The 26,996-nt window shown below is 38.9% G+C and overlaps 1 protein-coding gene across 1 annotated transcript in view; it reads left to right on the top strand.

Annotated features, from left to right (window-relative positions):
* Positions 1–12,868: 12,868 nt before the first annotated feature.
* Positions 12,869–26,996, top strand: part of LOC117262264 (E3 SUMO-protein ligase PIAS1-like) — a 78,181-nt gene continuing 64,053 nt past the window's right edge. The window contains exon 1 of the mRNA XM_033635143.2: positions 12,869–12,893. Within this exon, the coding sequence (XP_033491034.2) occupies positions 12,870–12,893 (24 nt within the window). The 5' untranslated portion in view covers position 12,869. The remainder of the gene's footprint in view (positions 12,894–26,996) is intronic.

Raw genomic sequence — 26,996 nt, 5'->3', positions numbered from 1 at the left:
CTTTCTGCTCTTTGTTCCTCTCTCTGGTGTGAGCCTGACACCTACTGGCCTCGGCACAGAAGAGCTTCTCCTGAGATGGATCATATTTCCTCTTATTGTATTTGAGTTCAACATGATCTCTTTCATTAGGCGGCTACATCAGTGCATGACATGTCCAGTCAACTTATAATGTTTGACGTCGAGTCAGGGGAGCAGGCTGATCTAATAGTGAAATCTAATTCTTCTGATGGGAGGGCTAATAGATATTGATTACACGGCTCTCAGTCCCTGGATGCTTCATACTGAGACAGATACTCGCATAATGTCACTGACACACAATGAATGTTAATTTTCTGTGAGCGTAATTGCCCTCCGTGGCAAAGCCGGTTCCCTTTGAATACTAACAAGGCCTGCGGAGATGAACAGAACTGAAGTACTGAAGTAATGTGGGAACCATCAGCTGCTTTCATACAGTATGTTTTTATTCAGCTGTTTGATATTAAGAAAGAAAGATTTAGGCTGATATGTGGTGACAAGTGTGGATGGGTTATGCGACACTGGGGCCCTGAGCACAGACACGTCAACCCCCCCCCCCCCCCCCCCCCCCCCCCACTCATCATGCTTAAGGGAAAGACTCAAAGAGACTCAAAATGATTGCAAACTACAAATTACTCTCTTTGTAGTGGTTTTGTGTCTCTTTGTCGTTGTATTGTGTCTCTGTGTGGTTGCTTTGTGTCTCATTGCAGTTGTTTTGCATCTTTTTGTGGTTGTTTTATGTCACTTTGTAATGATTTTGCATCCCTGTGCAGCTGTTCTGCGTCTCTTTGTGGTCATTTTGTATCTTTGTGTGGTTGTTTTGCATCTCTTTTGGTCATTTTGAGTCTCTTTGTGATGGTTCTACATGTCTGTCTAGTAGTTTTGCATCTCTTTGTGGTAGCTTTGAGTCTCTGTGATAGTTTTGTCTCTGTGATCATTCTGCATCTCTGTGCAGTTGTTTTGCGTTTTTGTTGGTCATTTTGCATCTCTTTATGATGGTTTTGTGTCTCTTTGCGATCTATTTGCATCTCTGTGCTGTTGTTTTGTGTCTCTTTGTGATGGTTTTGTGTCTCATCTAGTTGTTTTGCATGTTTTTCCAGTTTTGTTTTGTTTTGCGTCTCTCTGCAGTTGTTTTGCATCTCCTCTGGTCATTTTGCATTTCTTTATGATGGTTTTGTTTCTCTTTGTAGTCATTTTGCATCTTGTATTCATTTTGCATCTCTTTGTGGTGGTTTCGCTTCTTAGCATGGTCAGTTTGTGTCTCTTTGTGGTCATTTTGCATCTCTTTGTGGATGATTTGTGTCTCCTTTTACTAATTTTGCTTCTTTTTGTGGTTGTTTTTCTTCTCTTTGTGCTCATGTTGCAACTCTTTGTGGTCTTTTTGCGCCTCTTTCTAGTTATTTTGCTCCTTATTATAGGCCTAGGAGTCCCCTGACCCCTTGGGCTCCTGGGCCTGTGCCCAGTAGGCCCATTCAGTAATCCTTAATGGTGACAAGTGAGGGGGGAAAAAAGTCTCCTCCAAACAAGGTGATTTCTAGCTTCTCTAAAACCCTGCAAAGCTGAAATGCAAACTGAGGACAGAGGGCCTGAGAGCTGCTGACTACAGGCATGATGAATTATTTAATGATAATTTCGTAATTATACAACTTTAAAATTTAAAGTATGACTGAAGGCGCTCATTGAAAATGTGCCCCGTGTTCGCATATTGATCCATGATGCATATGTGACGCACTGGCAATAAAATACACATAAATGAGATAAAGTGACGGACACAGTTTACACATCACCACAACTTAATGACTCGACAAAATATTGTTTATTAGTAAATAAATAAATAATTAAAGAGGAGGTTCTGAGAAAAAAAGTATTTAACAAATAAAGCAACGGACAATATGCAGTATATTATATATGCTTTTTTGCCTTGTAGGTCACACACAGACACACACACACATGCACAATCTTATTTTATTTGTAGTATGTATTGTTTTAGGTTGGGCAATATGACAATAAATACCTGGAAAATATTAATTTACAGAGTTTGTCATATGTCTCTCACTCACACAGAAATTTAAATCATGGTAAATGTTGCAGGTCGACAGGCAGCGACTGCTATATGGCAATATTGAAAGTGTATATGACTTTAGTATCAATGTCAAAAAGTGCCTTTATTGATCATACATTTAACTTGCTGAGGAAGCGCCTTTAAGTACATTCAAAAGTCAAGCAATCAAAATTTTATTTAAGTATAAGGAAAGACGTTTTGACAACAAAATGTACTTTAAGTATCAAACATAAACATACTTTTTTTTTAATGCAGAATGGGCCCCGGTGTTATATTTAATTATAGATATTATTATTGATGCATTTCATTAACCATGTAAGCAGCATTTTAACATTGTAGCTGGTCAAGATGGAGGACATTTGTTTACTATTTTATATTGTTTGCATAATTTCAGAAATAACACTGCACCCTATTTTAAAAACTGCCCATATGTTTTAAATGTAGAACTATAATCTGAAAATAACCAGTAACTTTAGCTGTAAGTTAAATGAACTGGTGTAAAAAGTGCAATAATCCTATAAGAAATGTATTGAAAATGAAAAATACGCAAGTAAAGTACAAGTACCTCAAAACTGTAATCAAGAAACATACTCAGAATTTCTTTCCAGCACAGTGATAAGACACTTTTTAATCCAAATATTATATCCACAAATGGTTTAATTTTCTATATCATGACATGACATATGTAAAGTGATATATTGATATCACAATATAACATTACGTATACTACACTGTAATGATGGATTTTATCCATGTAGCTCACTCCTAGTATTGTTTTACAGCCAAAGGATTTATAAGGAAAAACAGTTACAAATACTTTACTACACGTCTGTTTTGGTGGTTGTATATCACAACAATTACAAAAAAAGTGCTTAGAGGAAATAAATAAACAAGCCAAAAAACAAACAAGCACATATACTGAGATAAATGAGGAAGGAACTGAGGAAGAAAACAGAACATCAAAGTTCAAGTCATTTTCCATTGGATTCCTGATTAAGACAGTAATCTCTAATATCTGATATTTTACATCACTCCTCTTTTACTGTCTCAAAGTCCCACAATAACAGTGGAAATACGATTTTTTTTTTCCACAAACATAGAAAAACATAATAAAATTTCCAAATGAAAATGTGTCATGTTCCTTCCCCAGTAGTTATATTTCACAGGCATTAATCGCTGGTACCAAACAAAACTATGATCATTACAGAACAAGTGGGAGGGATGGCAGTTGTCAACTTATATACAGGTGTCTCAGGTAAAGTCTGGTCTTTGGGGGTTTGATAAAATCAGGCCACCTTGACCATATATTGGTGAATTTATGTTGTTGTATTCTGAGGGAAGTTTTGATTGTCTTTAAAGTGATCATCTGTTCAGATTTCCTGCTGCTCCACACTAAGTGCATTTACACAAGCTCACATTAAATCCATACACTGTAATATCAAGCATTTTAAAGAGGAACATATTGTACCACAGTATTTGCAGTGTGTACCTTTATTTGCTTGTATAAACATGTGTGGCCAGTGGACACCTGTCCCATCAGCGGCCATCAACAATGCAGCAGATGGCAGTGATGCATAATGATATAATAAAGCCTCTGTGATTCTCTCGTATGAAACAAGCAGCACAACTAGTTTGTCAATAGATTCTTTGTATGAGCCTCGAGGGAAGGAGCGGGCATAAAGCCTAATGTGTTTGGTGTTATAGTGGATTTTTGGTCAGTATGGAAGTATAGAAGCATTATACTGAGCAGAGACGTGACTGCAGAGGGACAAACAGGCTACAAACCACTGAGGAGGATCTGGACCTGAGAGTTCACTTCATGTTGTGGTGGATTAATTTGAAATGATGGGGCGCCACCTACTGGCTTTATCAAATCCTTCACCTGGCTGTGAGCTTTTGCTGTTACAGTCTTGTACTTCGGAAAGATTTTTGTGTGATTTAGTGTCTGATTGAGACATTTATCTGACTCGACTTTAACCTGGTTGTATAGAGAAGGCAGTGGCATCAAACTGAATCCCCAAGTGACAAAAGTCTTCAATTTATTTCAGGGTTTTATAACCATAATTTTAGAAATACACTTCTCACCCCTACTCTACTCTCCAACATTGTTTTTACATTTTCTTAATGATTTTGAGTTTTCAGATTTCATGTATTCAGGTAAAGGCAGCAGCGGAGGAAGCACTCAAATCCTTAACTTAAGTAAGTTAGTAAAACAAAAGTTTAAAAATCCATTTAACTACAAGTAAAAGTCCTGAATTCAAAATGTTACTGTTAAGTACATTAGTATCATCAGAAAAATGAGGTTAAAGTAACAAACGTAAAAGTACTCATTATGCAGAAGGGCTCGTTTAGATGATATAGTATTATAGAATATTATATTATTATGATTTTATCACTAATGAATGCATGTTGGAGCATGTTCATTTTGTAGATTTGTCAGTTTGGAGCCAATTTCAGATACTTTGTGTACTACTGGGGAGATTAGTGGTATTGCATTGCATTACATAATGTAAGCTTAACTTTTTTCATGTAAAAACTAACCTGTAACAACAATTAATAATGATTATGATTTATATTGTACCTTTAAAACTGAATTTACAAGGTGCTTTGACAAACAAAGCAAAAGCCGAAACAGGACAGTCAGAGGGCAATACGACAACAGAAAGCCGAACATTACCAAAACACAAGTGAGACAAAATTAATGTAAAGTTGAGATAAAGTTAAAACAAGAAGACAAAAAAAATGCAAAATGTCAATTTGAATAAATACAAATAAAAAGAATCAAAGCAATAAAAATATGAAATACAATGAAATAAGAAGATGACATCACGTACAAGAAAGTCTACAAAGACAGGGTTTAAAAAGTGATTAAAAAAGAAGTCACTGATTCTGCAAACCTCATCCTCAGGCAGGGGTGTCGTAGTTGAGGGAAAAGTGGGACTGATTACTCAGGGTCTAAATTGGAGGGGGCCCTCAAAAAGCATGGAAAGAGAAGTTTGGTTGTTTTTTATTTCTAAGAAATTAATGTTGTAACTAAATTAAAATTGGCTGAATACATAGGTTGAAAGACTGAACTTTGTATCAAAAAATAGTGGAGGCTCTCTGAGGTCCCTCACAACTTTTGCAAAATGGTTTAGTCCACCCTGCACTAGGATTTGTCTCTACACATGACTAACGACAAGTGCTACTGGAGCAGACACTATTTAAAATAACAAAGTAACAAATACCAAGTATTACAATGAGGTGCGGGTCACTGGCATTAGACTTGATTGTAGAAAACTCTGGCTCCATGTGCATTTTGATGATGTTTCAGGCTTTGGGCCTTTTCAAGATCAAGGTATCAAAGATTGTATGTTTGTTGGTCTGAGTGAAGGCCCAAAGGCCGAAACATCGTCAAAATAAAAGAAATGCACATAGAGCCAGAGTGTGTGACGCTAGTTTTCTACTGACTGGAGCAGACACTGTCATGTCTGTTAGAAAGGAAAATTAGGGTTCCAAAAACAGAAAATAAAGAAAGGAAAAGGAAAGAAAGCAAACTCACTTTGCTAAAAAAAAGAATTTGGTGCTCTGTCCTTGTCCCTTACTTATTTCTTTATTTTATTTTATTGTATTTAATTTAATTTAATTTTATTTTATAGTCACAATGCAATTTAATATAGTTCCAATGCAGAGTACGAGACTGATGTGTTGCAGAGAGTTTAAAGCTACTGGAAATTTTCAACTCTTGTCCCTAGTTGGGATTTTACATGTAGACCTAAAATGTTAGTAAAAATATACAGTTTAAAACATCATACAACCACAATAAACTATAAACATGGAAGGCACAATAAAATACATAAACCATAATCCACACACTACAACACATATACCACAATACAATCATCACAACATATCCCACAATACATCGACTACAACAGACATATCACTATACACATACTAAAGTACACATATGTCAATACACCAAAACACTTACACTAAATACCCCTTAGTAGTTAGACCTCGGGCAGGTCGTTCTAAATCCGAGAGGCCCTGATGGCAGAAGCAAAGTCACCTTCAGATTTAAGCCTCAATTGTGGAACAGCAGGAAGGATGTGACCTGAGAATCTAACACTGTGAACTGGCTCCACTGTAGTGGAGTAAAATGTGTGGAAGAGAAGTCTGAAGTAGCAGAATATGGAAATGTTCAAGTAACCTACAGAAAAATATGTTCAAATTGTACTTAAGTACAGTACTTGAGCAAATGTACGTAGTTAGTTTCCACCACTGGTTAAAGATTCTGTTATATTTTCTGTGTGTTTCACTTCTAAGCATAAGTGTCTGAATGCTGTTTCAAAGCGTTCTCCGAAGTCTGGTGAAGATTTTTTAACCAAAAAGTTGTCAAATTTAAATGTATTGAGTCTAAAACATTTGGCATTGTCACAAATAACACCTTAACACCCTGTCATTGTGTTCAGATTGCAAAACATAATGCTCAATTTTCCATGCACGATACACCAAGGACACGGCCTCAGTGTCCTCAGTCTTATCTACAGTCTTGACTTTGTTCTGTGTTCCGCCGTTTCGCAGGTGTCACTGTAGAAAAACACTAGGTTTCTCTCTCAAACTGAAGAGCAAAAGAGCTTCAAATAAGAAAATGAGAAGTATTAATGTTCAAGTATTGATAAAGGAGCAAATATCTAAAGATTATGAAAAGACACTTGCTCTTATTACTGTGAAGTGGGTTGTTTTTACACTTAAAGTAAAGGTGCACTCCAGAGATTTAGCACTGTCCTTCAAAAGTTGGCAGGCTTATCCATCCATCCATCCATTTTCATCCACTTATTCGGGTCTGGGTCAAAGGGGCAGCAGGCTAAGCTCAGCACCCCAGATGTCCCTCTACACAGCAACAATTTCCAGCTCCTCCCGGGGGACCCCAAGGTGTTCCCAGGCCAGATGAGATATATAATCCCTGCAGCGTGTTCTGGGTCTGACCCAGGGCCTCCTACCAGTGGGACGAGCCTGGAACAGGAACAGGAGGCGCCCAGGAGCATCCTCATAAGATGCCCGAACCACCTCAACTGACCCCTTTCGACACGAAGGAGCAGCGGCTCTACTCCGAGCTCCCTCTGGATGTCCGAGCTCTTTGCCCCATCTCCAAGACTGAGCCCAGCCACCCCACGGAGGAAACTCATTTCGGCCGCTTAAATCAATGATCTCATTCTTTGGGTCTCTACCCAGAGCCCATGACCATAGGTGAGGGTTGGGACGTAGATGGACCAGTAAATCGAAAGCATCGCCTTCCCGCTCAGCGGCTCACGGTTCAGTACAGTGCCTGCATCACTGCAAAAGCTGGACCAAATCGCCGATCCATCTCGCGCTCCATTCTACCCTGACTCGTGAACAAGACCCCGAGATACTTGAACTCCCTCGCTTGAGGCAGTAACTCCCTCCCAACCCAGAGGAGGCAATATACCACTTTCCGGCAGAGAACCATGACCTCAGATTTGGAGGTGCTGACTCTCATCCCGACCGCTTCACACTTGGCTGCAAACCGCCACAGTGCATGCTGAAGGTCATGGTATGATGAAGCCCACAGATCCACATCATCTGCGAAAAGCAGAGATGCAATTCTGAGGTCCCCAAACTGGACCCCTTCCTCCCCCAGGCTGTGCCTCGAGATCCAGGCAGACTTGTGAGAGATAGATTTAATGAGTTCAGAAATCATCCAGCAGAGTCCGAGACATCCTGATGCTTTAGTCCTTCATAGAAACGCCTGTAGCCTACACTTCACATTAAGCAACATAGAAGCAACTGTTTGTTCGACCCTACCAGGCACTTCAGTCTCAAATTGAGTTTGTTTTTGGACTTTGGCGAGCTCACTCCAGAGCCGCAGATAACTCTATACAACTGTTTTTATAGGCTGTGTTTCTCTTCATCATAAGTAAAGTAACCTTGATGTTTAAAATATAAGTTACCATAGAAAAAGAAAGAAAAACCTCTATGGAGCCAATCAAAATGTCCTCCGTACCCCTCAGACCCATTGTGTGTCTGCTGATATGAAGCTTTTGATCATTGTGTTCTTCAAACTTTTATACGAAAAACAGATTTGGGGTCAGAATCCTCCGTGAACTCAGGTTTTCACTGTGAACATGCAGCTTTGAGAAAGCATGTTTTATTAAGAGCACAGCAGACGCCTCGGCTCACCATAAATATTGATGAAATCATTCCTTTTGATATGATTATCACGACAATCTTATGATACAAGAACTTTTATATGCAACTGTCTCTGCCTTTCTGGCCACAAAAGAAAAGAAAGGAAAAATAAAGGCGAGGCTGTGTTTGGAAGTTATGATTCAAAATCTGAGTCATCGTTTATAAGTATGATAAGCTGATATACTCTCCTCGTTTGAACACAGTCTTTGTATTTGTAAGATTTTAACGATTAAACTAATATAAACAGCTGAAGTTAAGTGTACAGTGAGCCGAGTGTGTGTGTGTGATAGTCTGCTTGCTGTTTCTGGGAAATTCTCCTTTGATCTCTGGGAGGGTCAGAGGTCACATATATTTTTCAGAAAACAGCTTTTAAGTTGGCTTAGATGTTAGGAACAGAATAAATTATACCTCACACACCCCTGAGCAGATGAACAGAATGCATGGTTTTGCACTGTGGAGATTCACATGGATCTAACAACAATAAAATTTAGTTTGTCAAAGAAATCTGAATGTTTCAAAACAAATGTTAACAATTGCTGCACATCTGCCTCTGAGATGCATCCCTCCCTTGAAATATTGTGTTTCCAAAATATTCAATGTTCAAGGGACACGCATAATAAATATTTGAGATGAAGTTTGTTAATAGTAAACCATGAAAATGTTCATTAATTCTTATTTTCGTCCTTATCCTGCTGAATACTTATTTAGATTTTTGACCACTTTGAAGACAATGAATTTCATAATTCTGCCGACGGAGTTTAGGCAACAAAAGCACATGGTTAGGTTTAGGAAAAAAGAACAGGGTTTGGCCTCTAGAATCTATCAGGACGCAAACACCGCTCTCCTGGGTGAAGGTCTGTGTTTGTTGGACCCATACACCACCTGTCAAGCCCGCCCTACTCAGACTTTTGTCACCTTAACTTCGTTTGTATCCCACCGCATTTCCCCCTGATGCTGTCAAGCCTCCGGTGACTGGCTGCACATCATGCTGACATTAAAGGATGACTTTTTCGTCAGTGTCTGATGCCACAAGTCACTGCCCAAGCACCGGATTTTGATGACTTTGGAGTGAGACTGTGTTACCCTCATACATAGAAGCAAGCCACATAGACTTTGTATGGTTTTGCTTCTTTTATTTTGTTGTTGTTTTGCATGTCTTTGTGATCATTATCCATTTTTTGTGGTTTTGCATCTCTTTGAGGTCATTTTGTGTCTTTTTTTGCGGTTTCTTTCATAGACTGTAAAAATAATAGCCACCGTGACGTCACCTGTTGGTTTGTGGACTCCCATGTTGTTTTTTTGGAGCCAGAAGTGACCATATTTTGGCGAAAAGCTGGTGCTGTGGAAGAGCCGACTGAGTAGCCGAGGACACTATCAGCAAACAGCCTGTCGCTCAAAGTGCTCTTAATTATGCTTAACTTTAAGCCTTTGTGGAATGTAAACAGATGAATTATAAAAAAAATTAAACCCCGTACAGTTGTCATGAAGGTGGAAATTAGCTATAGAGACCAAAACTGATTTTTTGTAAAAGGCTGTAAACATGTTTTTAAACATGTAAACATGGGGATTGACTCACTTCTGGAGACAGCCTCAAGTGGCCATTAGAGGAACTGCAGTTTCTGGCACTTGTGTGTTGGCTTCATTTTTCAGCCCTGGAGGTTGTCGCTTGGTTTCTTTGCATCTCTTTGTGCTAATTTTGAGTCTTTTCCTGGAGGGTACATGTTACAGTATTTGCGTGACATTTTGCAGATGAAGGCCAGAGGGGCCCCTGACACTTTGGGCCCCCGGGCCTATACTCAGTTGGCCTGTTCAGTAATCCACCCATGAATGATAGAGGTGTGCTAATCAAGACTCAATATTTGTTTTTGTGTCTTTGGCATATTAGTGAGAGTTTGTAACTCAATACAGCTATCACATTATAAAGGGTCCCAGCCTTCCTGGTTCATGTGATGAGAAATGAATGATTTGTCACATTGCATCAAACTATGTTTACGCCTCTCGCCCAGTGTTTATAAAATGGGGGGCAGCTTAGTTCCAGTGTAACAGGATTTAGTTGTGTGGTTACTGGGAACTGGGAAGGCCTTACAATGTCACCATTCCTTTCAATACAAAAGGAAGACATAAAGGCATGTGGTGCAGCAAATCTATTAAAAGGTCAGTTCACCTGAATTGCTAAAATCATATTTCATCTCTCAGCTGTAATGGGATTTAGCAAAGCAGAAAGGTTTGAATTTGTTTATCAAGGTTTTAGAATGTTCCTCTCTGAGATTTTCCTGCCTCCACCCAACACAGTGGAGGTGACTGGAATTTTGTTTGTGGATCTCACAGCACTGAAAAAATATACAGTTTTGCATAAACCCCTTTTTCCAGGAAAAACATCCATGTTTTATATACAAACTATTTCCTCAGTATTCCTGCAGTTTCAGAGAGGTATTCTGGTTGCCCAGGCGGACCTGTGTCTGGAAAGAGATGTTGTTTTTGTTGTTTCATTCATTGTTTTGAGCAGCAAAAAAAACAAAATTCAGCCTCAGTGATTCAGGTACAGTACAGGTTAAAGCTGCAAGCTATGTTTCCCTCTGATACCAGCAAAGTGTAAGACAATTGAGTTCATTTTTTAACACAGGCCGAAGGAAAATACACTATTTTCATGTAGTTTTCCATCTGAACAAAGCAAAGAATACTAGATCCACTGTAATATGCCAGACTTATTCTATTTGTCCAGACAGTAATGATTTTGATTACTAGTTAGGTTACAGGCTGGATAGAAGAATAGACTCAAATCGCTGTTGGTGAAGAATAATTTAACCCACATAGCAGACTGATGTGGACCAGATGTGCCTTCAGCTTGGCACTGCTGGCCTTGACTCAGCGCTGGTATGGGGAATATGAGCTGAGCATGTTCAGGTGTGGCACTGATGGCATGGTCTTTGTAAGATGGCAAACAAGATACAGGTGTGTCATTGATATTTGAGACAGAAACTGTTTGTCCCACATTGTTATTGCCAGAAATGACCTACATATTTGACTAATAATGGGGATTCCCAGTGGAAAATAATCATGTATGAGAGTCTGAAAAATCAAGGTCTGATTTATTCGCTGAGATAAATTGTTTGGAGAATATACTGTGTAAGTTTAATGAGTATATATGATTATGGTTAGCAATTTACAGACTACTTTTCAACAAATGTGAGTGTGTGGCTTGTACGGGTGTACATTGTATCCTTTTTTTAGTTAAGATAAGCTCAAATAAGATAAGATCAGATTCAGTATTCAGGGTGTTTTTCTTGGGAGCCGAATTATCCACAGAGGTCTCTTCCTCTCCAAAACAAACGGAGCAGGTAATCAAAACTGATAAACATACAGAATAAGGCAGTGTCACATTACAAATGGGTCTTTCTCCTGCACTGCTTGGCACGTTGAAGATGGGTGGCTTGCCCACAACATGATAATGTAGGCTCACCTTTTTTCTCTGACAACTTAAGATGCAGATGTTCACGACATTGTCACCTGGAGCTGAATTATCTGCAGAGGTCCCTTCCTCTCCAGAACAAACAGGCCAGGTGATTTAAACCAGTAAAAACACAAGAAAAGCAGTTTCATGTTGCAAGTTAGTATTTTTCTGATGGTGCATGTTGCAAATGGGCTTCTAACTATGGTGGCCGACATGAATGGCCAATGTGAAAACCTGAGTGGCCCTGTCTGGAGCCAGTTTTTGGTTTGTCCCTCCTGGGCTTCTGTAGAAACATGATGGTCAGCATGGCAGTCTCCATGGATGAGGACCCGCTACTTACGACGATATAAACGTCTCTTTTTAAGGTAACAAAAACACAAAAATTCTTATTTTCAAGTGATTATACACTAAAGAAAATATACTTATTATATTGTATTCCATTTCTGCCAGTATATCCCTGTAAATCCTACACACTGGACTTTTAAGTTGAGATTTATCTATTTATAACCAATATATTATATTATATTATATTATGAATGAATGAATGAATGAATGAATGACTTTATCTTTAACCAAAAATTAAAAAAAAAAACATAATAAAAAAACAAACAAGACAAAGACAAAAGTGTCCGAAAACGAGTAGGTAGAAGTAAAACTTATGTGTCCCTGCCCTTTCCTTACATTCCTTCTTTTAACTTATACATTATTTCAACAATTTGCCAAATTTATTTGCAACTAATACATAACTGTCCCCAGTCTATTTACCACCCAATTAAATAAATCGGTAATAAACCCAGTTTATTTAGAGTCCAAGTATCAACCAGTGTTACAAAATAAATAAGCACTCCTCTAACACAACCTGTCCTCATCTATATATCTGCCCAAAAAAATTTTTTTTGCATATTTTTTAAAAATGTATATATTATATTATATTATATTATATTATATTATATTATATTATATTATATTATATTATATTATATTATATTTCATTTCTGTAACATTCGACAAAAGTTTACAGCTGTTTTTTCCTCCCATCATTTGTGTTCCTGAACGCACCCCTGCGTGCTGTGTGCGCGTTCCCGGAGCAGCTCTGCGCGTCCCAGTCATGTGACAGCACCTCACCACGCCTGCGCAAACAAATACAAGATGGCGGAGAGTGCGGAACTGAAGGTAAGGCGCAGCCTGAAATCGTTATAATTTTACTCGGTTACCGAGCGTTAGATTGTCAAGTGACACCGCGCGGCAGTGATTTAAATCTCGTGGGGCTGAGATGTTGTCAGATTTTAATGTTTATCGCTCAAACACAGCGGCAACTTTATTGAATGCGCGAGCGCCAAAGCTTGCACGAGCATGTTTATGTTGATATTGAGACGCGCTGGTTTGTGCGAACGGACCGTTTTCAGCTGCTGGCGGGGCGGCTTTTACTTTACAACCATCCTCTGTGTGGGGTTTGAACACGGGAGGCAGCGGCTCACTAAAGGGCATCACACCTAGCTCTGTCCGGTGTCTTTAATTTATATTTTTAAGGTATAAATAAACGTTTGCTCGAGAGCGTTTAGTGGCGCGGACAGCCTCCAGACTGTGTGGATGTGACAGCGGCTTCATGCTGCATGTTTGAAAACACGCACACATGGACGGATCATCTCTCACATATGAATCATGATAAAGTTGATACCTGAGCGAGGCTGTGTGCAGCTGCAGTCACGTTACCTGACCTGTTCATTAACACCTGCGACTCACTTTACCTGTTGAATCACAATCACCTTTATTGGACAAGTATGTGCAAACATACAAGAAATTAAACTTTGTTTTTTTCACCATTGCTCCTAATAAACATGCACAAAAATAGACATAACAGATTAAAACAAATCAACGAAGCTGGACAAATAAAGGTAACGATAACATGACTATTATGTACACAGGTGTGTGGAAAAATAGGTGTACATATAAATTTAATCAGTGCTGGGAAACAACTATATACTGAGTTTTGTAATTAAATTGCAAAACAAGTGTAATCAGTTATGATTACTGAGAAAATTTCTGTAATTAAATAACAGTTACTTATAAAACTGGTGATTGCAAAGGAGGAGTTACATTCAAATTTTTTTTGCAGTAAAAAGTTTACATGTAAGCTAGAATATCACATTCACTCTGTTGCTTTGTTTTTTTTTCGCTGTGCAGAATGTCTTCTTTTGGCAGAGCCTCTTTCAGGACATTTTTTTTTAGCTTTATTGCCCAATTTTAAACATTTTTAGCAGTGAAAGGCAAGGCAGCTTTATTTGTGTAGCACATTTCATATACCAGGACAATTTAAAGTGCTTTTCAGAGCAATAAAATATAAAACACCATAAAGGATACAGATTTACAATAAAAGAATAAAGAGATAAAAAGGTAAAATTAATGACTAAATGATTTACAGTAAAAATGTCACCATTAAAAATTGCAAAAATGCAGACAGGAGGTGCAGAAAGATAATAACAATAAAAAGTAACATGTTACATTACTTTGATAAGTAATTAAAATAGTTACATTACTTATTGCATTTTTATTGGGTTAACTACTAACCTGTAACTATTACATTTTGAAAGTAACCTCCCCAACACTGAATATTATATAAATATATATTTATTTATATATATGAAATTAAAATACTGTCTTCTGTGTGATGGTATTGCAGCCTCAGCCTGTCTGTACAAATCAAGCATTTTGTAAGTTGTGACCTGTAAAACAGTGCAAAGAAATAAATGATGTAGGCATGATGAGTGTGTCACCACCGGCAGCTGATTAAACATTATATCAGCAAAGTATCCAGGTGGTCGACTCTCAGAGATTCACAGTGGTGAAAGAAATATTTCAGTCCTGTATTTAAGTAAAGCACCAACACCACACAGTGGAAATACTCCACTACAAGTAAAAGTCTTGCTTTCAGAACCTTATTTTACATGTTATCAGCAGAATTTACTTAAAATATAAAAGGGGAAATTATTCATTATGCAGTCAAAATGTTCCTGATAGTGTTTTTCGATTATATCTTTTTTTAAATTAATATTGCTGCTGCATTTATTTGTACGTTGCATTTTACCGCTGTAGATGTTTAGGGTTAACTCCTCTATATGCTGTTGGATAGTTTGATCTACAGCAACACATCATATTATATAAGATCATCACATTTTTGCATCATCGCTGTCCTTGAAAACCACATATCTATAAAAATTCAACTTCTCATGGTGTCAGAAAAACAGCCCTGTTTTCAGCTTTGTGTTGATGCATTTTCCCGCTGATTCAAGTTTTTCTTTTTCTTGTTTATGTAGCTAAAGATGTGGTATAATTCAGTTTATCTTGAAAATTCAAATTCAAAAGCACCACCTCTGGAGATACATGGTTTTCACTGGACAGGAATGGGGTGCACAGTTGTAATCTGAAAAGTAACTAAAGCTGTCAGACAAATGTAGTGGAGTAAAAATACAATACTTGTCTCTGTGATGTGGTGGAGTAGAAGCATAACGCTGCATAAAATGGAAATACTAGAGTAAAGTACAAGTACCTGAAATTTGTAGTGAAATACAGCATTTGACTAAATTTACTTAGTTAAATTCCACCACTGGAAATTCATCGCTGATGCATCTTTCTGTTAACATGACTGTTTGCATCGTAGCTCCGCCGAAACGCTGTTTTAATTTAACCTGATGAAGCAGAGTTGGAACATATCTAGCAGTTATTGATCAGAGTCTTGAGCTATTTTTAGACTCTCCCCCAGTGTGTTTCCACTGCCTGGCCGGGATCTGTGGATCTATACGTGCTCCTTTGTGCCAGCTGCCATTCGGCTACACAGACTGTAATGAAGCTGCACCCTCTGCCTGCTGTAAATCCAGATGTGGTCTTACTACAGTGTGTTATAAGCTTTCCCTGATTAATGAAAGTGCAGATCTTTGCTGAGAGATGGTTGCAGCTTCTTAAATGTCAATATTTGCTTGCTTTTTTCATTTTCATGATGTAAGTTGAATATGTGGGGGCACGGGGCTGCAGCTGATAATTGCTTTCATGTCAGTTAATCAGCAAATCTATCAAATGTCAGCAAACAGTAAGAAATGCCACAGTGTACCAAAGCGAAAGTGACATCTAAAAATTGCTTGTTTTGTCTGACCAACAGTCAGAAACCTGAAGAGATCATCCGTTTATTGTCACTTAAGAATTAAAAAAAAGCCGCAAATCCTTACAATTGAGAAGCTGGAACAATTAAAGGTCCCATATTTTGCTCATTTTCAGGTTTGTACATGTATTTGGGGTTTCTATTAGAACGTGTTTACAAGCTTTAATATTCAAAAAACGCTTTATTTTTCTCATACTGTCTGCCTGAGCGCCTGTGTCTTTAAGACCCCCTTCCAAAAAAGCCCAGTCTGCTCCGATTGGTCAGCGTTTCCAGGTCTTTTTACACATGTGCCCTTGGTGTCTCTGCACCGTCATTGCAGCCAGGGGAATGACCGTAATGGTTCTGTAGCAGCAGATTCTACCTTTTTATATATTATAGTTGTGACATCACAACTTCACAGATGTCCTGACGGCACAGTTTCTGAAAACGGACTGTGTGCATTTGTCTGTGGATTGAGCGTTTTGATATTGTCACAGTATTTATGTGCCCCCTGTACCAACTTTAACAAATACATGGAAATCTGAATTTTTACAATATTGGACCTTTAATGGATCACAATAGTTTTTATTTTGTTTTCTGAAGGTTTCGACTCCACTTTTGAGTTTTTGGACTGCAGATTAAACTAAAGGAAAAACATAATTTTGAGCTATGGCAAGGTGCGATTGGCATTTGGCGTTATTTTTTCGTATGGTTATGAATAAATCAAATAACAAAATATAATAGTCAATAGATGAATCAGTTGCAGCCCTTAACCTTTTGAGGATAGAGGTGTTTTCTCGTGTGCTGTTGTTAGATTGTAAAATTTGGAGAATTTTTGTCTGCACAAACATGAAGGAAGTCATTAGCTGGTCTGCTTTTTATGTGTATGAATGTCAACCTCACATCGTGCTGTTGACTGCACAGCAATTATGAACAACTGATGAAGCTTTTATGGATAGCTTATTTCAGTTTTGTATTACTCACAGCTTCATGCCAGCACTGTAGAAAGACAGACAAGCTCTGACAAAGTGGCCTGAGGACTTTGTTTAGAAACAAGTGAGGTTTGGGTTACCAGTGATTTACTGGTGATTGATTTGGCTCTTGCAAACCTGCTTAAAGTGTTGTAACCGACGTCAATCACTTACGAATTCCTGTGGACACAACGAGCAGGCTGAATGAAATTAACGAACGCAGCAAACGCATTGACAGAGGCATTATCTGTACCTCTTTGTGATTGAGAGATGCAATTTCAAAATCTGTGAGAGCTGTGTGAGTCTATGAAAAGGATGAACCTTGTTGCTAATTGATTTGGTGTAATGATTATTTTGATACGTGCTCTTGCTCCTCTGTCCCAGATGAGTGTTATTGTTAAACCTCTGCTGAAGTGTGAGATCTGCAGAAAGGGAGAATTGTTTGAAATGCTGGTTGGGACTTTTCTTGTCACAGGAATTCATGATTCAACAACAGTGTCTCTGAAAAGGTCTTTTTTTGTAATTGTAGGAGGAAATATCTCAAACCTGAGCTCTGACTTACTCCACAGGAATGAGTTAGACTCTGAGCATTAACTGTTAACAAGTGAAGCTGCTAAACCATGTCTGCTGAGACATTTTACACAAAATATTAAACCTAATGCACAGAGATGAAACCCTTAAACAAGCCCTCCATCTTCAGCAACTGCTATTTATTATCAGTGTGTATTATCTGTGATGGTCTGAAAAGACAAAAAGAGAACATAACAAGCACGGGAACATAGACACATAACTTTTATGTTTATAATCCAGGCCTTTTTATATTATGGCTGCAACTAACGATTGTTTTTTATTATCGATTAATGTGCCCACTTTTTTCTTGATTAAAAGATTAATCATTTTGGCAATGAAATGGCAGAAAATAATAAATATACCATGTGTAATTTTCCTGGAGCCCAAGGTACATTTTCAGCTAGTATGTTATATCTAGTCTCGCTCACCAGACCTTTCTCAAGAAAAGAAAGGTCTGGCTGGGTCGACTCTCACTTTAAGATTGGAGAAAAAAACGCTCCGGCTGCTTGTATTCCTTTCAACCAATCACAATCGTTCTGGGCGGTGCCACAGCAACGGTGCACTTGCAGAAATATTGCCGGGGGGAAACAGGTTTTGGTGTAAGACGCCCACAAAAATATCACCTACAGGACGTGAACCATGGCAGAAAAATGGCTACACCCCCGCAAGATCAAACACCGCAAAAGTTAGTAAAGGACGTGTTGAAAATGGTTGAAAACTGCTACACAACCGGAGGTGGTAGGGCGGGACTTCAGCGGGTGGCTCATTCCACCCAATGAGAGGCTGATCTATACAGCGAACTTCCGCCCACTCAGACTATGAGAGCCAACCAAAAGTCCAAAAATTCAAAGCTGTTCAGTTTATTATCATGTACGACAAAGAAAGCATGAAATTCTCACATGTAACACAAAACCAACAAATATTTGGCTTCTTGCTTAAAAATGACTGAAACGATTACTCGATTATCAAAGTCATTGGTGATTAATTTTCTGTCGATGAACGAGTCGATTAATCAACAAATTATTGCCGACCTACTCCCTATATATAATTCAAGCTTTGATCAGTCAGTTTATGGCTAGACAAGACAGGGTGTCTACAGGTCCTTAGAGTCTTAAAATGTCTTAAATTCAATGTTACAACAATAAGGCCTTAAAAGTCATTAAATAGTCTTAAATTTGAATTTGTTAGGTCTTAACTACCACAAACATTTTATATGATTTCATTTATCATTATTAAATTTCTTTTTGTGAAACTGTGTGAAGCCTTTCTATGTTACAAATCTTTAAAAAATTATAATACTGTCATGTTACTTCATACTTGCACTTATTTCTTGGCAAAATGTAGTTTGACTTAACTCAGTTTAATAACCATATTCCTACATAACACCTACCTCTGCACATGACCACATATACACTACTTTCCCGCAACGCTTACCTGCGATGCTTAGATAAGTAAAACATGATTTGTCCAACAATCTGCCGTAATTTGGTTAAAAGGAGTCTTGAATGGATTTTAAAAAGCATTAAATATAACTGTCTGATACCTGTAGACACCCTGCAAGAGGTGATGGCCGCTTATATTAAATTTAATTCAATAAAGCCTCATGTCACAAATCATAATTTGCCTCAGAGGGCTTCACAACACACAACACCGTCCTAAAACTCCCCCCAAAATAACCTGTAATGGGAAAAAATGGAAGAAACCTCAGGAAGAGCAAGTGAGGACGTCCGAGGGTGTCATTACTTTGTTTACACCATCACTATAATGCTAGTTTTTATGTCTTATTATTATTTATGTCCAGAGTCTCAATCAAATAATCCAGAATTACCCCTCAAACCACTCCTGGCAGTCCGTCCTGGCTATGAGCACATATCATCATCTTTTTAAGTATTAATGCTGTAGGACATCTCACATTCACTGAGCACAGCGCACACACTAAGAGACATGACATAGACGTGGGACAACACGTTACAAGATAATGATAAGAGGTGTAAAAATACAGCTCACAGTTCAGGGCGGTGCACAGTACACCCATGATATTTTTAACACAACTGAAAAGAAGAACAAAATCGGACTTATTTTATCTTCGTTTTTTCCTCTTTTACGAACACGTTGTATTTATGTTTGACGGTTCACTTTTTTAATGTAGTTGTAATTGATAAAATTTTACAAGCAGGTGTTTTTTTATACATTAAATTAAAGTGAAGATTGAACAATGTCTTGGTGAGAATTGTGTCACTTAAAGAGCAAATGTCTGAACTTGGTGGAAGTCCGTTGGCCACAAACCCCAATTTAAACCTCCTCACAAACTATTTTTAGATCCAGACTAGGACAAGGACATTTTTTAAGACTGTGAGTTTGTCAGCTTTTTCAAGCTGCAGCTGAGACTTCGATGTGTCGATGGAGACTGTGTTTAATTACATCTTGTTGCATTTAACGTAAGCGAACAAAAGATGTTGCCCTTTTGGGAGTCATAAACATCCATTTTTCAGCTCCACGATTTGCCCTCAGATTTTTGCTCTGTGATACATTGTGCCATGATACACGGTTACATCAGTAATACTGATGCAACAAGGAGAGATTACAGACATGTTTATGTTGTAATGTTACAGCAATCATAATGATCCATCCCCCCTCCTGTCTCCTTTTTTATCTGAATTTCCACACTAGGATGTGAAATTGTTAAATAATTAAAAATGAGCCTCTGTGATTTTGGTACATTAAGACATTTCACAGCTGTTTCACACCTGAGATAAAAATGTGTGTTGTTTTAATGAGTCCCTTCGGTCCATATGCATCATGTGGTGTAGAGAGCTGTGATGCTGTGCACTGGCCTGGCCTCCGTCGCTTCTAAGGCTGCAAACATACAACGGTGACAGTGTGTGGCAGGAGTCATCAGACCACCAGACACAGAAAGAGAGCTCAAAAGCTGTGGCTGTAAAGAACATGAATGAGAATGGAAGTTAAAAGCATTACAGTGTTCAATACAAACACAGCCTTTACTTGCTCTGTAACATATATTCCTACAAAAAAATAATATTTGCATTATTGAGTAAGCTTCTGAGTACCTCACCAGCAAAAAGACTATTCGTATATCAGTTACTCACGAGGTGTGACCTTGAATTCGTAAGAAAAATGCATGGCCCCAAGGTGAACGAAGAATCAAAAAAGGTGAACATCTTCCAAACCGCGTGTAGCAGAACTATATCAAAACAACAGTTCACAAACTCCAACACAACTCCTGCAGTTTAAGCTAATCAGAGTCTTGTTTATTCAGTGGTATGATCATAACATTGCACACACATGCAGTTTTTCTAAAATATTAAAAATGAAAACACATTGGCACAGTCTCATGCACTGATGAGTGGCATGCCTGGGCACACACGTTTGGAAATGCATGTGTTTGGGAAGCACTGAGCATATGACTGGTTAAATGAGACTTTATTATGCTGCACCAGTTGTGTGACAGATTGTAAACTGATTTTTGGTATGGTTATTCTGTTTTTAAAAGTGGTCTCCAAATATTTAAATTCATGAAGAATGTTCGCCTTTTTTGGATTCTCCATTCAGTGTGAAGGCATGTGAGAAAAATTTTTCTTCACAAATTCAATGTAGCATGCGGTAAGTAATTGAAATGGAAATAGTCTTTTTAGGGGTGAAGTATTCTATTAATTAATTATGAATTTTCTGTAAAAAATTGTCCGCAAGTTGCAAAGCCAGCATCAGGTTTCCAGATCATAAAGTGATGCCTTCAGTCTCATGCATGGACCAGTAGCATGCCTGGACACACGGCTGTTTGGAAATGTATGTGTTTGGGAAGTACTGAGTGTATGACTGGTTAAATGAGACTTGGATTATACTGCACAAGTTGTGTGACAGTTTATAAACTGATGTTTTTATATAGTTTTGCTGTTTTTGAATGCAGACCCCTGTGACTTAATTTCATGAAGACTGTTCGCCTTTTTTGGATTCTCCGTTCACTGTGAAAGCATGCGAGAAAAACAGTTTTCTTCACAAATTCAGTACATTCATACGTTCATTTTTCCTTCCTTGTTGAAAAACAAACACGATGTTCCCAGATCATTAAGTGATGCCGTCAAATTGCTGGACTCATCCAAGGTAATTCAAAACCCAGGCAAAGAAAAGCAACAAATTCTCACATATAGGAAGCTGAAACCAGAAAATGTTTTTCTGTGTAAAAATGACTAAAATGATTTAATAAAAATAGTTGTGATTAATTTTGGGCATGAAAGTTTGAATCCACCTGCTTTATTATTTTTAATTTTAGTTAAAAAAGTGTTTTCCAGAATGGCGGCGATGGGTAAAATGATTTAATTATATTCAAAAAACATCTGTTATTGTGCGGTTGGTCTTATTGCCAAATGATTATTCTGATGATGTGACCTTTTTTTGATTACTTATTTGATCTATAAAATGTCAGAAAATAGTGAAAAATATCCATCACACTCTCCCAAAGCTCAAGACAAAGATTTAAAATTGCTTGTTTTATCTGAGAAATTGTTTAAACGCTTTATATATTCAATTGAGTATAGAAAAAGCAGCAAATCTTCACAACTGAACAAAGAAATATTTGGGATTTCTACCTGAAAAATGACTTAAAATACATTCAGCTCCAATATATTGGTTTGCGCTGCTGCACTTTTTGTTCATAGCTGCCTCAGGCTGTATTTTATTATAGCTTATACGCCGAATTGGTGCATAAATCTGTGATGCAGTCATCTTAGACTAAAACCTGTGCTTGTGAAAGCCTCTGATGTTGCCAGGCCCCCCAGATGTGTCCTGTTGCATCGCATTTTGTTTCGCAGGAGTCCCGCTCCACCTCAGCTTCTTTGAACTGTCTTCTCTCTTCTGTGGAGCTGCTGCAGCAGCAACCTGGCAATTCAAATAACTGTCTGTGTGCTGGAGGCTTATAGGTGGAGACAGTCTATTTGTAGAGCCTGTGGCTAGGTTAATCCCTAATGATACAGGCCCTCTTCTCTGCTCCCCTACATCCTTTCAACACCTGCCTATTGCTCTTGTTGTCATTGTCATTATCGCAGCAGTTAATTTCAGTTTAAAGAGAATAAGACATTGGAAGTCACCGGAGTGAATGATAACTATTCTCAGCTGCTGGTGTATTTAAAGCTCACATGCATGCGCAGATGTCGGCGTGTGTTTCAAGCTCATACTCTGTGATTGAGAGTTTGATTTTGTGGCATTTCACAGTGTTATCTCAGACACCAAAGTACTGGATATGTGAAAATCAGATTGGTGAACAGCAGAAGGTATTAAGCTCACAATGTGAAAGGGGATACAGATGTAACATGTCTGTTCTGCTGCAGAGATGTCAGAGGTGTTTAGCGTTGAACCAACAGTTGGAGAGAGTTTATTGCCTTTATTCTTGTTATCAGTATTTAATAAAGTTTATCAGTCCAGCTGCTGGATAAAGACAACAAACATGCTTTGTGGGGCTGCACATTATGATTTGCAATATTGCGATAACGATATTACTTGCGATAAATAAACTGATATTAAAGTGTACTCAGTTCTTGACTTAGACTTGCACAGTACCTGAGCTTGTATATATGGTGTATTCAGGATTTGTCTTGGTTCTTTAGGAGCTGCAGTGTTTATTCATGGACAAACCGAAACCTACACTGTATTAGGGATGCCACAGTGGGGACATTTTCCCATCAGTTAATTAACTTGTGACAACACTAGTGTTACAGTTTACATCGGACATTTCAGAAGAAAAGAAATTGGTGGATAACGCTCAATATCTAGTGCTGTATTAAGTTACTGCTAATGCAAACCGAACTTTTCTACAGCCGCAGCTTCACATTAAACTCATTTAACTGGCAAAACTGGAACTGACATTTACTATGAAGTAGTCACAGGGAATGCAATGTGTTATCGTCCATCATAAATGTGTCTACAAAACAAGACAATGGTCATTTCGGCAATTTGTTGACAGCAGATCAATTTGATATATTGCAGGGAGCTATGGAAGAAGAGGAAGCACAGTGAGTTGTCAGATGAAGAGCTGCCAAGCAAATTCTTGTCTCCTCATTAGTGTGATCAGGTTCCCTGTTAGCCATGGGTTTAAATCCAAGATATTTCCAAATCAACACCACATCCTCTGCCATCATCTCGTTGGTCAACTCTCCTTACTTGTTACGTGATGAGAGAAATATGACTCCCGCTACTCTGCGCTGCTGTAGGGAGCTGACACTTTCAGTTTAACATTGTAGTGTCCGTCATCCAGCTAAGTAGGCTATTAATTAAAATCCATCCATCCATTTTCATCTGCTTATCCGGGGCCGGGTCACGGGGGCAGCAGGCTAAGCAAAGCACCCCAGACATCCTTCTCCCCAGCAACACTTCCCAGCCTCCGCCTGGGGGACCTCAAGGTGTTCCCAGACCAGATGAGAAATGTAATCCCTCCGGCATGTTCTGGGTCTGCCCCGGGGCCTCCTACCAGTGGGACGTGCCTGAAATATCTCTAACAGGAGGCACCGAGGAGGCACCCTGATCAGATGCCCTAACCACCTCAGCTCTCCCTTTTCGACACGAAGGAGCAGCGCCTCTACTCCGAGCTCCCTCCAGATGTCTGAGCCCCTCACCCTGTCTCTAAGGCTGAGCCCAGCCACCCCATGGAGGAAACTCATTTCAGCCGCTGGTATCCGTGATCTCATTCTTTTGGTCACTAACCAGAGCTCATGACCATAGGTGAGGGTTGGGACATAGATGGACCAGTAAATTGAAAGCTTCACCTTCCGTCTCAGCTCCCTCTTCACCATAATGGTCCGGTGCAGCGCCTGCATCACTGCAGAAGCTGCACCGACTGCTGATCCATCTCACACTCCATTCTACCCTCACTCGTGAACAAGACCCTGAGACACTCAAACTCCCTCTATTTATTAAAAGAAAAGCAAAATGACAGTGGGCAGATAAATCGCAAGTCTATGCTGTTCTTTTACTAACATGAGACATGAGACATGTTTTATTCTCTGTACCGTTCACCAACACCTGTCTGCTCTGAGCCCAGCCACAACTGCTCTGTCTCTCGCTTGACCACACTAAGCTATTCCTCAAAGGAGCTACACCACTCTTACAACATGAGTCATCATTCACAATCCAGTTGTATGTTTTTCTCCAACATGTAATGAATCTTCTTTTGCATTTGAACTCATATGCTGTCTTAGGATTGACCACCATTTCATCTTTGAATTTAACTAGCCTGCCTATGTTCGTCCTCACACAGCGTGCTTTACTTGCGCCAAAACAGACACTTAGTGAGTTTACATGGACAGTTTAATTCCCTTTTCATTTGGAATGAAAGTTCTTTCCTATTAAAAGTGATCTTGTAAACACCAAATTCGGAATGAAAATGGCCGATGCGATTGCCGTTATTAAGGGGCTGGAATATTCTGTTTCTTATTCCGAATGAAAGAATTTCTCGCACTTGTGTACACTCGTTGCTCTTTAAGTTCATTCCGGTCTTTCTGCGCATGCTCGTTTCCTTGCCCTTCTGGTGTGATGACGTATATAGCACACGTGCGACAAGATGGCAGCTTCTAAAAACAAGAGATGGTCCCAGGCGGTCTTCTATCTCCCTTCTTCGACCTTCTACCTCTCTTCTCCTCCTCAACAGACGAAGCATTAGCAGAACAAGGTTGTTGTACTGTTGCTTCAAGAATATAAGCAAAACACGGCCGAAAAAGGCACTAAGAACAGTGTCGTCAAGCTTCTTGTTATCTGGAACGAGGCCTACAGTGTTTTCTTCCGGTAAACGCGTAACATCCGCCCTGCCCCTTTTCCAATCAGAAACCTTCCCTGCCCCAAACCTTACACGGACCCGAATAAAGGTGATTAAAAGGCGATTAAACTGATCTCCCGTGTAAACCCTCATTCAGAATGAATATTTCCCATGTAAACTACCTGGAAAAACTTTAATTCCGAATGATTTCATTCAGATTTATTTCATTCTGAATGAGAAGCCATCATGTAACTGCACCCACTGTCAGAGCAGAGCAAAGTCTCAGAGAGCAGAGCGGATAATGTTGCTTGCTCACTTTTCTGAGCAATGGCCCGATCGGTCCCAACTGGCCCAATGGTTTTTTACTGGCCTCGGGTCATCAGGCAATTCTTATTGTCAGATCCTGCCTAACCGCGAGGGCTCTGTTTGATTGGCCAGAGAGGGTTAACAGCGTGGTGTGTTTTAGCCAAAACAGCGCATATAGACAGAAAGTAATTTAATACGTTGTCACTATATTCAAAGTGGGGCTGCAGTTAATCAAAGTTGCAGTATTACCAAGTATCAAAATCGCAGGAGGTGCAGTTTTTTGATAAAGTTAAAATGTGTCACAACATAACATTATAAATGAAGCATTATGGTGTTATTGAGGTGCCCCAGCCCACAAATCATATTACAGCCTGGTTGGTACACATCATCATCAATTTTATACTTTTTTCAAAGATTATTTTTGTGGCTTTTGGCTTTATTTGACAGGACAAACTTATGTGTGAAAGGGAGAGAGAAAGAGAGGGGGGTTGACATACAGCAAAGGGCTGTGAGGTGGAATCAAACCCATAGCCGCTGCGACAGGGACAGTGCCTTTGTACATGGGATCACCACTCTCAGCACTGAGCTAAAGGGCGTCCCAATTTTATATATTTTTCAGTGAAAATGAAATGCAAAACTTACCATTCCTAATAAAATAGCTACTCATATTGCAATATCTGTCAAAATTATTGCAATATGTTTTTTTGCACATCACGTAGCCTTAATTCAATGTACAATATCACAGTCTTTCAAAGTTGACATTGCAGTGACAACAAAAAAAAAGGTATATTATGCAGCCCTGATGCTTTGACACTACAGTACGTTCTGTATGTTCCGTCCAGTCAGACCACACTCTGAGGTCTTACATTGTCAGATATTTTTTGCCCCGTGAGAGCACATCTTGTCTGCAGCCATCGACTTCTGTTATTCGGCGAGATGGAGCTTTTTCTTAACTCCTGTGGAGATTTTGTTACCCAGTCCTGTTGCCGTGGAAACATGTCACATTCGAGACAGACATGGGTAGGTAGCAGTTTGGAGCTCAATTGTGTGTCTCCAACTGGAAGAAGAAAGACAGACATTTCACTGGCCACCCTCCTGGCAGATTTTCTTTTAAGGTTTTTAAATGTTGGAATATCAGAGATTTGGGTGTGAATCAAAAGGGATAAATGAATAAAAAATGACTTGTTGCCAGAGAAGAATATTTCTTCATCCTGCCGCAGGCTGGAGGAGTCTGGTGTGTTTGTGAGACCCCCACCTTGAAGTGCATAAATCTCAGAGTTTAGTTTTTATGTCACTTTTGTAATTCTTGACTCATAATTCACTTATAATTAGCAGCAATGTGGCAGAAGATTCTGTCTATGACATGCGTCCGGATCAGCTGGTGTTTTCTAATTAATGTTAAGTTGTGTGTGCTGTGTGTGCCTTGGTGCAGTATGTTAGACGTTGTTTTGCCTGATAGCATCTACACCAAAGGTTACTCAAATAGAAACAATCATTTGAAAGGGATTTGGGACACCTTGTTGCATAAATTTGCAAGT

The sequence above is a fragment of the Epinephelus lanceolatus genome, chromosome 2 (genome assembly GCF_041903045.1).
Source record: "Epinephelus lanceolatus isolate andai-2023 chromosome 2, ASM4190304v1, whole genome shotgun sequence".
Classification (NCBI taxonomy): Eukaryota; Metazoa; Chordata; class Actinopteri; order Perciformes; family Serranidae; genus Epinephelus; species Epinephelus lanceolatus.
The sequence above is the reverse complement of the archived record's forward strand: the minus strand, read 5'-3'. Positions and strand labels throughout refer to the sequence as shown.